Source organism: Typopeltis vanoorti, chromosome 6, assembly GCF_054136105.1.
Source record: "Typopeltis vanoorti isolate ZY-2024b chromosome 6, IOZ_Tvanoo_1.0, whole genome shotgun sequence".
Taxonomy (NCBI): Eukaryota; Metazoa; Arthropoda; class Arachnida; order Uropygi; family Thelyphonidae; genus Typopeltis; species Typopeltis vanoorti.
Genome location: NC_143554.1, coordinates 33,625,016 through 33,641,091, shown reverse-complemented (window position 1 = coordinate 33,641,091; position 16,076 = coordinate 33,625,016). Strand labels below are relative to the sequence as shown.

Here is a 16,076-nt window from a genome sequence, read left to right as displayed (position 1 = left end):
AATTGTAATGTAGATAGACATATTTTCTATGTTCTTGTAGATGGATATTTTTAGTTCTTCCCATTTGTCCAAAGTATTTAAGCTTACAGGAACAAAGTATGCAGTAGACCCTAGGATGGTTCAGATGGTGATGAGGATCTTTAGATGAGCAGATAAGGATAATTAATTTTTGGTAAGGCTTCGATGTCCCTATGTTCATACTTTCTGAGAGCATGTGCACTGGCTAAAAACTTTGCCAAATATGATTGATTTCAGTGGAGAGGCTAACGTGCTAGAAGCAGATGGTTCTAGCTCTATTTGCTAAACTTGGTTTTGATAGCACCATATTGCTAGGAGGGTTGATGGTGATGGATATGCCTACCAGTGTGGGTAGATTTTCTGTAGACTGAAAAGGATAACAATCTGTTTGGTAGTCAGGTAACTAGTGTCAAGGGACAGACAGTTGTTTTCTTTTTGATGGTGAAACAGATCCTAGGGTGTTTGCTAATAATGTTTGTAACATATGTTTGCTGTGTGGCCAATTGGAGAATATGTCAGTGCAGCATAGCCATATTGTGGGAGCGACAGAGTTTAGGGTGTTTTGTGTTTTCAAAATGATTCATGTAAAAATGAGCAAGACAGAGAGAGAGCCCATAGCTTCAGCCTCACTCTGCTTGTAGGTTTTTCCTTAGTTGTTGATGATGAACCACATCAACAGATTTCTTTTTCTGATGATTTACAACCTTGTGTATTATGGGTATTGCTACTTCTCATGTGTGTGTGTGTGTGGGGTTAATATTACAAAAAATGTATATATAATAAATCACATTATCAAGCTGCTAATTTATAGATCTCACCACTTTGTATCATAAGCTTGATATTGATTAATTACTTGATGTTTGGATAATATGTGATACACACACAATTCTCCATTTACATAGTAGATTGGTTCCAGAAAAAAACAGAAATTCAAAAAGGCCCAAATACACCTGCGCATATGGTTATTAGTTAAATTTTATTTGCCGTCATTTTTTAACAGTAGCCGCATTCTTTTGTGTGAGACCGGAATTAAATCACTTCCATCACTTAAAACACTGGCGATCCGTAAAAGGAACTAATTGAGCACTAATTTCCAATAATTCTGAAGGTCGATTTTAAAAAAAATTTTTTTTTACCACAAACTGTAATTAATCGTCGAGATCCTGTTTTGACTAGATCTTTGTATAATTCTTCATATCACACCATACATGACCTCAGTTCACGTTAAACTGTACAGCTCATTCAGTATTTGGATCATGTGTAAGAAAATGCCTTTGCAATTTACTAGCCATTTGAAGCCCTTCTTTAATTAATGGAATCTCATCATCACTTTTTTTTTCTTTTTCATCGAGATTCTCAAGGACAGTTTATATTATTTCATCATTACCAACCATCAATTCTTCAATATCTGCAGACGAAAAATCATCAAATCCTCCGCCAACTGCATGTGCTAATCGGATGATGTTGGAATATACAGTTGCATGCAAAGGTACAGGGTTCTTCTTTTTCACACATTCTGGCCAAGTAGCTTTCCAGTATGTATTTGAAGTTGATGCAATCCAAAATAGAAAATTTCTTCCACACATTCTGTCAAACTGTAAGTAAATTACCCTTATCTAGTTTATTCAAAATGTATTGGAATGTTCTTCTTATGTAGTAAGTTTTGAAGGTAGCATTCACACCCTGGTTTAGCAGATGTATTAAGGATGTTGTATTAGGTGGCAGAAAACAAAATTCCACATTCAGGTGTTCTAAAACAGGATGGCCAGGTACATTGTCTATAATCAATAAAACTTTTAATGTCCAGATTTTTTTCTATCAAATAAAGTTTAACTTCTGGAACAAAACATTGATGGAACCATTCATTAAAAATTTCTTTTGTAACCCAACCTTTTTTGTTTGCCTTCCAATGCGCTGTTAACGCATTAAAATCCACACCTTTCATTGTCTGCGGTCTTAGGGATTGATTAATGAGTAACGGTTTTAATATGCGATCTCCTAATGCATTGCTGCCAAATAATAGTCTCACGATCCTTAGCTGCTTTAAAACTATGAACACTTTTTTGTGATTTTGTTATGTAAGTTCTACTTGCCATTTTTTTCCAAAAAAAAGGCTGATCTCATCTGTGTTCCAAACTTGATCAGGAGTGTAATTTGATATTACGCATACAAAACTTCAAAATTTAATGTATTCCTGTATTTTTTGTGATTTCGCTATATAAGTTCTATTTGGCATTTTTTTCCAAAAAAAAGGCCACTTTCATCTGCGTTCCAAACTTGATCAAGAGTGTAATTAATTATTAATTTTACTAATTTGATATTGCATGAAGAAAACACAAGACATGTAAACATTTAGAATTGTAAACAAGAAATGATTGTTTAGCAAACAGCTCAACTCCTTCCAAGCAGCTTTATATAGGTGGGCCTCCCCTAATGTACGAACTTAACTTCAAGGAATCAGCATAGCACCCTTCTGCTTCCAGGAATCAATGACAAGTGAATATAACGGATCATCTGTTGGCTTAACTTCAGGGAATCGTAATTACAAAAATTGATTTTTTTTGTTTTCGCCACAATTCTCTGTAGAGTAATCCCTGATATTTAAAACATCGAGGGGGGGGGGGGTCCCAAAATTCAAGTTTAAGTGCTGTTCTAGGAAATAATAATTATAATGGAAATACCCTTTTTAACAGAACTGAATTCAAACAGATTTTAAAAATAAGTGCCATTGAACCATGTTAAATCAAAATAAACCTTTTGTTTAACTGTGTTATTTTGAAATTGTGAAAAAAAAAAAAGCCATGTAAAAAGATAATTAGCTGTATACATGCGCGCGCGCGCACACACACACACACACACACACACACACACACACATATATCCTTTTGGAGTCCACTGTTTAGATCAATGAGATGACCAAAGTATTTGTATGAAGAGACTCTTTCTAATAAATAGTTTTCTATTATTATAATAAAAACAAGATAGTTTTTTTTCCATTTATTTTTAGAAAAAGTATAATTTGTTCCTCAAATTTCTTTTTTTGACCCTTAATTTTTTTTTATAAAAGAATTAGGGTATGTCTCCGGGCCTAGTTAAAGGAAAACCATGAAGCTGAAAGACAATAAAACAAATTCAGAATATGAATTTATTATTCTACTTCTTAACAAAGAATTGAGCTAACATAGTTTGGTGAGCATTCTGTTTTTTTTTTTTTTTTTCATACAATTGATGGCATGGCCCTATTGCCTTTTCTACTCTTCTGCAAATTTTACTGCTTCTCTCTTCATCAGGGTCAGCCTCTAAGCATTGATGCTTAAAAATTTTGATTGTACGAAAAATATTTTGAAATTGTTTCTGTGAAATCTCTTTTGGCTGACTATCACTGGTTAAATTTTCTTCATATTCTTCAGCATCTTCCTGCTGTGCATCTAAATTTAACAGATCGTAATCACTCAGTTCTTCAGAATGAGATTTAATTAACTCTTGGACGTTATCATTTTCAATCTCATCAAACGCAATTCCCTCAAGAACATTATCCTTGCATTTGGAACAGTTTCTAAAATCATTTGCACAACGTGGAAAAATGTGAAATTTGAAATTACTGCTAGTAATCGCATATTACTAGCAGTAATTTCATTCCAAGATTGATGAATATTTTCAATAGCAGATTCCAGAAATTTTTCCAGATGTTGCTTCTATTGTCTGTTTAAATGTTCTTCTCAGGTAGTATGCTTTAAAGGTTGCGATAATCAACTGGTCCATAGGCTGTATGAGAGGAGTTGCATTTGGCGGTAAAAATATCATTTTAATTATAAATATCATTTTCGACATGAAACTTTCTGATTCCAATTTTTGAGTTTCTTATTCGGTTTTAAAACAATGTGGGATCTAATATCATTTTAATGTTCTCACACAGTGAATCAAGAGGGTGACCAGGTGTGTTGTCTAAAATAAGCATAGCTTTAAAATCAAGATTATTTTGTTTGCAAAAATTCTCAACTGTTGGACAAAAATAACTTGTGAACCATCTTTCGAATAAAGCTTTGGTAGTCCTTGCTTTCTTGTTAGACTTCCAAATAAAAGGTAGGGAAGCTTGATTAATGCCTTTTTTTTTTTTTTTGAGGGCCCTAGGATTTTGTGCCCTATAAACTACCATGGGTTTAAACTTTAGATCACATTCAGTATTGCCACCTAATAGACAGAAGTCATTCTATCTTTTGCAACTTTATAACCAGGCTGAGATTTCTCTGATTTGGCCACAAAAGTCTTGGAAGGCATTCACTTCCAAAAAAAGGCTGGTTTCATCGACATTAAATATTTGACAAAAATAGTGAATGGTTCGAAGAATGGATATTCTTAAATATTGTGCCCTTTCTCCCTAACTACTCTTAAATATTTTATTCTCCCTAATAACTATTCTAACTATAAATTGTTAGAAATAACTATTATCCCTAAATATTTTTAAATATGGTGCCTTTCTCTCTAACCACCTTATCCCAGTTTATTAAAAATTACTATTCCATCTACTATTAATTATTAATAATAAAGAATATTAATAATTTTATATGGAATAAAAAATTTCAGAATGCTAAATATAATTGAAATAACAAATGATACATAAAATATTTCTGTTTTGTTTTTTCATATATGGGAATGACATGACCATAGGATTTAAAATTTTCTTGCGAAGAATTTACCTGCGATGAATTGTGCGTACACGGTTTTGCATATGTTGCATGCTTTGATATGGGCAGAATATGAAGCTGTAGTTCTTGATGCAAAGTCACTTGCAGTAAGCTGATTTTTGTGATTGCTTTGATGCACTTTCTGTTGAACAATCTAGAAAATGAACGAGGATTTTGGATTGAATGGGGTATAAAAGCCTTCATGCCAGTGAGGATAATTTCTGTAACTTGTTCAGAGCAGTTGTTAGGGTCGCATGAGTGGAAAAGAAAAGGAGGAAATTCTGAGGTCATTCCAATTGGCATATTTGTAGTGCTGGAGGATGAGGGGTTGGGAGTGGTCAGAGAGGGAGGCATTGTGTAGTGTGAGTTGCTGAGAGGAGAGGTGCCCTGTGGTGTATCCTGAAGGAGAAGTGGTCAAAAAGAGAGTGACGATGGTTATCAGGGATTCAAGTAGGTAGATGTATGATTCATGTTAGGTCATTACTTATAGCAGAGACTTCTGCTTCTTGTCCTGCTTGGTTGGAGTTGTGGATGTTGAGGTCACCCAGGAAGATGACCTCGCTATTTGGATAGCTGGATTGCAGATAATCATATTTCGTGGAAAGGAACATTAAGTGGTCTGGATAGTTATTAGTGTTTGGAGACTGGTAAATGCAACAAATCGATATTACTAAATGGGACAAGGAAACCTTGAGCCAGAGGAGGTCAAAAGCAGAGGATTCTAAATTAGCTATTCTTTAGTAGGCTGTATCAGATCTCAAGAAGACACAGGTGCTACCCTTTTGAAAGGAATTGTGAAGTGCATAGTTTGGGCATTGAAGGTGGACAGTAGTAGATATAACTGCAATCTAAGTTTCTGTCAGGAGTAAGATATCCGGTCTGGAAGACTGCAAGTGATGGGGAACATCATTTAAGTTTGTGTTAATGCCATGATGTTGGTAAAATGGATGTAAAAGTGAGTTTAGTGAGAAGATTCTGGCTTGGTTTGTAATGCCTTTTTTTTGTTGGGAATAGTTTATGAGGACAAGTCATTTTTGTTTCAGGGTCACTGTCATAAGTATTCATAAGGTTAATCATGATTAGAAAGAATACAGTGGGGAGTCCAAGTCATACCATGACTTGGACTCCCCTCTTCCTGCATGATCTGACAAGAGTATGTAGCAGTGAGATTATGCACCACTTGACTGGGACTCCTCCACAGGTTCAGGGATGTGCACTAAGTGGCAGCCAGCCTGCATTACCACTGTTTTAGTTGATGTTACCTCAAAGTGGAGGAGGTTATGGGTCTCTTAAGTATGTTTGGCATGATCTTGAAGGTATCATGCACACTGCACAAAAAAGAGGGAAGGAACAGAAACTGGAATCCCTGCTCTGGAGACATAGCATTGCCACTTCAGACCTCTAATATGCCAGATGGTGGTATTTCACTGGGCAATGAAGGACATCTACCACCTAGAGTCTAGTTGGTATTTCTTCCAACTAGGAAGGTATCTCTTTTAGCTTTTATCTGGTTTTTGTCAGAGTCCCTTTTGTGGAAACAGGCCAAACCATGGGAAGGCAGGGTTGTATATTGTGCATCCCTCCCTGTGTTTTTAAGTGAATATATAAGCTATGTAAAATTAATATAATTATGCAAATATTCATTGTGTTCAAGGACTCATTATGGGAGACTCCAATCAGTTCACGCACCATTTGCCTTTCCTCTACTTAAGTTTCTTCACAAATGGTATGCTCACTAGTATACTATTTGTGTATATCAGCAATCTATTTCTCCACTCACACGCACAAACAAACAAAAGAAAAATATAGCTCGACACTTAATTTGATGATTGTGTCATATATTGAAAGATTTCACCCACCTCTATCTTGTAATCCTTTTATCAGCTTGCATCTTTTACGTCACCTCTCCTTTTCATGTTCACCGGGAATTATAGTCTACCTCCTTTTAATCTTCCCTTATACCACATCTTGATATAATCTTAGTTACTCTTAGAATCCTAAAGACTCATCTGATTTATAATTATGATATGTGGATATTAGGACCTCTTTAAAACACAATGGATTCTTTGTATATTAGTCTTCTTCCCAGCACTGCTGTTATCTTGTCTTTTTTTAGGAACTTTTACAGTGTCGTTTATGAATTTTGATTCCATGCCCATAATTACTAAGGGATCCTTAACCTCAATCATTTCTTGGAGAAAACTCCATAAATATACTGCCAACTGAAATCTCCAAAAATGCATAACTTATTTATTTTTTTTTAATTCTTAGCATTTTCTTTCTTTGTGTGTGCTTTTTTATTCTATCCCATCTATGTTCTCATAATTAAATTCCCACTGAGGTAATCACTTACCCTGATTTCTCTGGTGTATAGTAACACTTAACTATACACTGCTTAGAAAGAAGTCAATAGACATTCCCATGGGCAAGGTGCATTGTGCCCCAAACCAACAGGAACATCATTTTCAGTGGTGCAAAGAGCATCTAGAGTGGGGTGGAAGCTTGGAAAGCTGTGTTATGGAGCAATGAATCTCTCTACATCTACCGAGCAGATGGAAGGGTGTGGTGGATGCCTGGTGAACATCTCTTACCAAAGTGTGAAACTGCAACCATGAAATTCGGAGGTGGTATTGGTCCTGGTTTGACCTCTGCTTGCAGTGCCATGAATGTTAAACTCCAAGAGGTATCTGAATATTGTGGACAATGCTTCTAACTTTGTGGTGTTTCTACATTGTCTCTTTCAGCAAGATAATGCACCTTGTCATAAAAAGCCTGCCTCTGTAACTGTGTGGTTTATGGACATGAATGTCACCACACTTGACTAGCCTCTAGAGCAACGCTTCCCAAACTGTGGGCCGCGGTTTTGTTCAGGGGGGGCCTTGAAATAATGAAAACAAATTTAAAATGTTTTAAGACTAAGTAGATTTTTTTTTATTTTAAAAGAAATGTATTTAACTTTTATTATTTCTTTTTTGTTATTTTTTATATTTTAATGGAAAAATTCGCACATTGGTGTTGGTTCACAAACTTTGCTTCCTGCGTATTTCGGCGCTTAATGAATATTAGTACATATTGTTTATTCATATGTTTAATTTCAAAGCAGTGGTTAATTGTATTTACTTTGAATGCTCTCCAGGGAGGTTTCAAATCTCCCTGTCCCTTTCATCACGCGTTCTCGTAATCAGGGACTGTTGATATTGACTTTATATACATATCAAAACTCGTTTTATATTATCACTGTCATCCGAGCTAGTTTTCTGTTACCAATAAAAGTTTCGCATATACTTCACACATGAAAAAAAGCTTAAACAAGTTCATGTGGGGAGACAGTAACTTGCTTCCAGTGGTAAACAACACCCCTCCCTAACAACCGCTATACTGCAGAGGCAGTAAAAACAAGTACTTTTATTATGCCAGTGAATAAGGTATGAGGAGTCTATGTAATGTATTTCTCAACAAATAGTACAATTACAGACAACTGGGATAAAAACACTAATTAATGAATCGCATTTCCCCTCATACAGAAACTATGCTGTATAGACTGAAACAAAACCATATGTTGCATGGGCAAACACAGTAGCTAACTAAAAACTATTGTTATTAATTAGATGTGTGTGAGTTCAATTTCCCAAGGCAACAATAAAATTCAACCGAACGTGTTAAAATTTGTAAAAGTGTTAAAACTAAGTAATATATATATATATATAATGAATGTTATGGCAGTTTCACATATGGAATTCGGTTGAAGAGAGTTAGCATTTCAACTCAATTGTCAGCTATGCTTTTATCTTTCGGTTGCATGATCTTTTGTTAATACCGCACCAATCATATGCACGTTTTAATAACCTGCCTTTGCTGTCTGTTTCGCGTTAGGCTTAATTATCGTAAAGGGAGAAAAGTCACAAAAGAGAAAAATGTTCCTGGTCCGGGAATTCCCTTATTCAGGTAATATTCACTCATTTCCTGTTATCAGTCTGTGGTGTGCCAGTATCGGTAAGTGGTGATATTATTTGACCTATTCTACGTTAAAAAATTTAACCGTAAGATGGAGAAGTGGCTGATAAAAAATAAAAAAAAAATGACAGTATTTCATATTTTACCAGAACAGCCCGCATCGTCTTCAGAACCAAACGGTAAGAGGCAAAAAATAATACATGCATTTGATTTTTGCAATATTCGCTGTGTATGTTTTGTATTGAATATAAATACAATAAATATTATAATAATATATCTCTCTATTACAATTTTTTTTTCGAGGGGGGCTGTGAAATGTTTTAATTTTTGTAAAGGGAGCCCTGACATCCAGAAGTTTGGGAAGCACTGCTCTAGAGCCCTGATCTCTCAACCCTGTTTGAACATTTGTGGGATGAACTGGAGCATTGGGTGAGGTCAAGGGATGTCTGCCTCACAATAGTCCAGGACTGCATTGCATGCCTACAGGAAGAATAATCCATAATTCCCGTTGATTGCTTGTGGAAAGTCTGCCCTGTAGGACCTACATCTTATTAAGGTGGGTGCCATGACTGTTTGTTTCTCATACTATGGTGTTTGTTGACTTCTTTCCAAGCACTGTATATATTGATTATCATTATTATCTTCTTATCTTGTCAATGTCAGGCAATATCTGACTCCCAAACTTATCTCCATCTTACTTTAAATACAAACTTGTCATGCGGTTGTTTAACAGAAGCTTTTGCAAAATCTAGATATACTACTCTATATGAATTCCCCCTCCCTGCCAAGTGCCATACAATTCTCACCATCTCATAATATATAAGCACAGTGCTAACACAACCTCACTTTATTGAGAATCTCCTGCTGTAATTGATTCTGGATCATAGCCCTCACAAACTTCTCCAACACCTTGACCACCACTCCAAATACCCTTTTATGTATCTAGGGTGTAGTAGATAAGATTTAGAGAAGACGATCATTTTTTATGACACATGAAATATGAATCCAAAGATACATTTTGTACGAACTATTATAAGAAGTTTATTGGTGTTCATTTCTTACAATTTTTCACTGTTAAAAGGAAATTAAAATATTAAAACATTTCATGACTTCTCATTCTGAAATAAACATTTAACATGTTCCAGTTTCTTCTTATATTTATTATATCTCCATGCTAGTTAAAAAATATTTTACTGATATAGTCTTTTTGCTGTAAAATTACTCAATGAATAAATCCCCTCATTTATTTCATTGTTAAAAGGAAATTAAAATATTAAAACATTTTAAGACTTCTCATTCTAAAATAAACATTTAACAAGCCATTCCTTCTTATATTTATTATTATATCTCCATGCTAGTTAAAATAGTATTTTATTGATAGTCTTTTTTGCTTTAAAATCATTCAATGAATAAATTCCTTTTATATTATTACTATAGTGCATAATGGTGAGAGTATATTTCTTCTATGTATGTACAGAAGTATATACTTAGATCACACTGCATTGTGATGCATTTGTTTATCTGTCCAGTTATGATTTCTACAGTCATTTACATTGCTTCCTTGTAGGTTAATATGTGATTTAAGTTTACCAAACTCATTGATGGCATTGCTATATATGTTAAAACATTGGGATTATCAAATAATTCAAAAACAACCCAACCCAATTCTTTTTGATCTTTGTTGTCTTTGGTTCCATGTTTGATAGTATTTTCTCTCCCATTGTAGCGTCTATTCCAATTTTATGAAGGGGGGGGGTTAGTTTGAAGTAGTTGAATCTTAAGCAATTCATTATGTGCAGAAACAACATAGGTCTAGTTTATTTACCCATTGTGCCATATGTGATGTCATGGGTATTGACTGTGGCTCTTATCAGCAGGAAACCCCAGTAATGAGGACTCTAGTGATGTATTTTGTTGTCATTATTTCTGATGAGGCTCAGGTAAGCCATCTCTGATATAGCAGGTTCATATTGAAAGAACTAATATAGACTAATACATAACACAGTTCTCGGATAAATCTGGAATAAATTGTTATTATTAGCTAATATTTAACAATAATCCATGTCATTACATCTTGCAATTCATATTGCTTTCGAGTTTATAAGAGGAAAGGGGGAGGGATTGCTTTAACATATGTATTAATTACAGATGTCCATCATAGTATATTAATCCTTCTTAAATAGCACTGCAACGTAGCATATGGGGACCAAATGGAACAGGAACAAGAATATTTGGACAAAATGCAGGATCTTCTGAATCTGATAAAAATACCGGTGCACGTCCTAAAGCACAACAGCAGAAATCTCCCATTCAAGAAAGACAGGTAAAATGATAATTTTGTATGGGTATGCCTTGCTTAACAGAATGGTACTTAACATAACTTTCACCTGTATAATAATGAATTATGACTGTGTTGTTTCTGGTCATGTAATGACTCATTCTTTGTTATAACGTAGGTGAAAATATGCAACTTGCTCTTTGCATATATACAGATAGCAGGCACATTCATTTAAGATTATTCCTCAAGTTGTATTAGCTGTAGGGATTTTTCTTTTATTAACAATTATCATTTTGTTCTTCAGATTAGAGATCAGGAGATCTTTTTTTCTTAAAGGATATGCCTTTCAGTATATAGGATGCCTTGAGATATATCATACACATAATGGCATGCATAAAAATAACATAACATTGGTTATGCCTGCTATTTTAAAGCAAGATGGGTTTAAAAAAATGGATTAAAACTTTTTCATCTGCACAAGGAAAAAGCACTTTTCTCCACTTTATTATATTTTATACTGCATTTGATAATATAGCTATAATTGACCAGTCAGCTTAGGATAAGCTGTTTGAGTTCATTATCACAGGGACACTGCAATTCCTCTTGCACTTTGCTGTAACATACAGGCTAAACTCTAATCCAGTCCAATAGCTGTATTCACATTAATATCTACCTCTATATTTGTATCAATCCTTGTCATGTCTCATGCCATGCATGTTATCTCCACATGGATGATAACACTTGCAATGTGATCACTCACTAATTCAACTATTTCTTCTGTGTTTGTTACCTCCCTACCATTAGCATTCATTTAAGTTATTCCTGCATTATCATTCTTCCTTTTACTCACCACATAGTGAAAGAACTTGATGGGATTTTCCTTTGGCCCACCTGCTAATTCTCCTCTTGTAAATCTACTGATCACTTTTCTCCTCATGTATATCCTCCACAACATTTTATTTTTTTACAGCTTCCACTTAGCTCCTACCTGATTTATTCTTCTGATCCTGGGTATATAATCTGATACTGCTTTCTTTAAATACCTTGTGACCATTTCCAATGCACTACTGACACAGCATGGAACTTATTCATTCCAAATATACTGCTGTGGCTGCCTCTTCAGTTTGTAGTTCCACATATACCTCAAATTTTTTAACTGAAAATTCCACATGATTTGCATCTTTCCAGGTTAAGATTGCATGATGATGAAGTAACCACTTTGCCAATCAGTGGCAAAGTGGTTACTTCATGTATGAACAAATTTTATGGTGCCATCATCAGATCCAACACTTTCTGCAATCCCAGTTCAGTTGTATCACATAATGTTTTAACTATTCTTAACAGAGCTTTGTATAAGCAGCACCAAAAAAAGAGACTAATTAAATATTTGAACTTGTTAAATAATTTTTGCTGGTTTTCTAATCAGCATCATCAGAGCATAAATTATAATTGTGGCAAGTATTCATAATGTCAGAAGGTTAAATAAGGTAGGTTTGAAATGGATGAATAAAGAGATTAAGCATGCAATACAGAGAAAACTGGCATTATGGAGGCAGCATAAGAGAAGTGGTAATAATCAATTCCATGAGGATTACAAAGACCAGGCAAGGCAGGTGACTTGGTTAGTAAGGATAGCAGTTAGCTAATGAAGCCAAAAAGAATCCTAGGGAGTTCTTTCGATATGTAGCCAGTAAAAAAAAAAAAAAAAAAAAAAAAAGAATGAATATGGAAGGATGACATTGATTGGAGAAAATGGTATAAGGACAGCTGTTGCAGAAGATATACTAGTTAATGAGCAGTTCACAACGGTCCTTCGGTCTTGTAAATGTGATTTCATGGAGAGATTGAGAGCAGAGACTGACTGTAAGTGAGCAAGAGGTGTATGGGGGAGTTGAGCAAACTAGATGTTAATAAGGCTGTGGGACTTAATAATATATCACCACATATTCTGAAGGAATGTGCCAGGGTGTTGACATCTGCCTTTGCATATTTTTTTAATATGAGTCTTGCACTAAGGCAAGTTCCTAAGGAGTGGAAGGAGGGAAAGATTATGCCACTTCATAAGAGAGGTGATAGAACTTAAGCATCAAATTATAGGCTGTGTGTGTGTCAGGTGTTGTGGTTAAGTGGTTGGAGACACTTGTGATAACTAGGATCCAGAATTGGGTTGACAACAATGGTATTATCTTCGATGGACAGCATGGATTTGCTAAAGGGAGGTCATGTTTTTAGTAATCTACTTACTTATTACAATAAGGTGACTGCTTCCTTGGACAGAGCAGAAGGATACACAGTAATATACTTGATTTCGCAAAGCCTTTTGATAGATTACTGCACGATAAGTTGATAGTCAAACTAGAGCGGATGGGGTTGAATATTCAACTAGTGCATTCGTTGGCTTGGAGACTGGCTATCTGACAAGTATCAGCAAGTTATGTATGTGGGAGCAATATCCCAGAAAAGGAAAGTCACCAGTACTGTACCTCAGGGGTCTGTTTTAGGGTCATTTGCTGTTTAACTTGTATGTTAATGATATTGGCAAAGATTTGGATGGAGATATTCAGTTGTTTGCAGATTATGCAAAGTTGCGACGAACTATGAAGAGTAGAAATGTTGTGGCCTTACAAGAAGACTTGAATAAATTGAGTGAGTGGGCACGGGACTGGGGATGCGAGTTCAATGTTGCAAAATGTAAGGTTTTAAAATTTGAGAAACAAAGATGGGATGCAGAATTTATGCTTGGTGGGGATATATACTGTCACAGGTGGAGGAAATAAGAGATCTTGGGGTGATAGTGGATAAAGATCTGAAATTTAGGGGATTACATTGCCAAAACTGTGAAGACAACACAAAGATTTCTGGGAATGATGCGGAGGACACTGACTTATAGAAGTAGGGAGCTTCTTGTTCCATTGTATAAGGCTTTGATTAGGCCACACATGGACTGCTGTGCCCAGATTTGGTCAGCTGGTTTTAAAAGGACAAAGAGATGTTGGAAAGGATCCAGAGGCAAGTGACAAGGTAATTTCTGACCTCTGGAATATTGAATATGAGGAAAGATTGAGGAGATGCAATTTACAGAGTCTAGTGGATAGGAGGAGTAGAGACCTACAAGTTAGTAAGGGGTTATTATAGGATCAATGTTGGGGAGGTTGTACAGAAAGCAGTGGGAGATCAGGGGTCATCTCTGGAAACTGTATAAAGAGAGTGTGAGCAGGGGAGTGAGAAGCAGGGTTTTTTTTTTGTATGCAGAGTTGTGAATGATTGGAATGCCTTGCCTAAGAGGATTTGATTGGTGTCTGCAGAGAATTTGAGTGTGTTTAAAGTGCTGTATGATGAACTGTGTGTATGACAAAAGGACCTCCTAGATGAGTCTTTGACTCCATGGGGTCTTGGGGTAATAATAATAATAATAATAATGTTATGGAAACATTTCAAATTGCAACTGAAAAAGCACTAATGTCTTAAACAAAGTACCCTCGAATCTTTGGCAAATTAATAGACCTACTGAAGTTAGGTGGTGCTTCATAGCTGATAGCATTGCAAAATTGTAGTGATTTCTGTGTAATACAGTTGTCTTCTTTTATTTAATTCTGTGCCAAGGAATATCCAGAGCATGGTCGACAAGTCCTGACTAGCCATTCAGGTGGTCATGGATGCAGCTCTTGTTCTGCAAGAAGATGTTAACAGATCTACCAGTCTATCCAAAGTAGACCCATCTGTACACACAGTGAACTGTATACACTCCAGGAAGTGCAAGAAGAATGGGTGAAAGTAGCTAATTGAATGTGTGGTTTGAAAGTGTTAGAGAGATTATACTTGCAGAGAACTTCAGTTATCTTTTCACATACCACAAACATAATGGATAGGAATAGTTTTGGTGATCTTATGTGGGGACATGCAATTCTTCGTTTGTTTTATGGGACTTGTAGCCAATAGCTAAAAACATGTGAAGATACTTGGGTACCTTCACAACATGTTCACCTCTCAGGGTTTTGTCATCTGAGCAAGCCATAATGTTGGTGTGATTGCTTATTTAAATATTTTGTTAAACCAGATTTAACGATCTGTTTACAAGCCTTCAATATAATCTGCATTGTGTGACATCTCAGTTAGTCTTATATTTTTCTCAGCAAGACTTTTTGTTAATGTTTTGTTCATGTTACTTTGGCAGTATTAATAAGATTCTTTCAACATGGAGAAACAGTTCAAAGTCTATTAGTATGGATTAGTATTACCTATTCCTTGATAGTCACTACATTGATATTAGATGTCAAATCATCAGTAAAATTAATGATGATTAACATTTTAAACTCTTTGATATACCACCCTTTATAATAACTGTCATCCAATTTAACAACGATGGCAACATTCATAGTGAAGAATTTATGGAGACAACACACGTGTTAGAATAATTACTTTATTTATCATTAAGAAAGCAACATTTGACGTTTTCAGTGATAAGTAAAGTAATTATTCTAACACATGTTGTATCTCTATGAACTATGAATGCCGACCATTGTGTAACCTTAAAAGAAACATTGGCAACATATTCACCAATAACAGATTGTTAATCCTCAACATATTATCAAGTATTATTTAAAATTAAAATTCAGAGTAATTGAAAATGGCAGGTAATTAACAATATCAGCACATACATATCACAATATGCTAATTAGTTAATTATCCTTACTTACATATACTTAGCATGTCATTAGTATCAGTATATTAATTAGACCACTGACTTGTGTACCCCTTTTAAACTCATTTCTATAAATTGTAGCTGTTGTTAAATACTGACACTTTTGTTCACTGCCTATCTTAGTGGAAATGAGGTTTTTCTGCCATTACTGACTATTTTTTGTGTACCCCCTGAACGGCTCAGCACGCATCCCCATTACGCGTACCACCGGTTGGGAACCGATGACATAAATCATTGATATGTCATTTGATATTATTTACTGTATTGTCTTCTTCAGTCTTGAAGACTACTTGAATTGTCACTGTCCACAGGTAAGTCACCCTACTTGTATATAGAAATAAATTCTTTATATCAGTTCTCAGATTTTATGGCCCCCAGTAGTGTAGGATTGACCAAGTGCGGTACTATCTAGCTATCTGTGTTTTCATCTGCAGACTAA

At 35.2% G+C, this 16,076-nt stretch overlaps 1 protein-coding gene across 3 annotated transcripts in view; it reads left to right on the top strand.

Annotated features, from left to right (window-relative positions):
• LOC150105370 (OTU domain-containing protein 3-like) overlaps positions 1-16,076 on the top strand; it is a 191,531-nt gene that overhangs the window by 173,614 nt on the left and 1,841 nt on the right. For 2 of the 3 annotated variants that reach the window (XM_090394111.1, XM_090394110.1), the window contains one exon: positions 10,841-10,980. The exons of the other annotated variant lie outside the window; for it this stretch is intronic. In XM_090394111.1, coding sequence (XP_090250237.1) covers positions 10,841-10,980 — 140 coding nt within the window. The remainder of the gene's footprint in view (positions 1-10,840; positions 10,981-16,076) is intronic. 3 annotated transcript variants of the gene reach the window in all.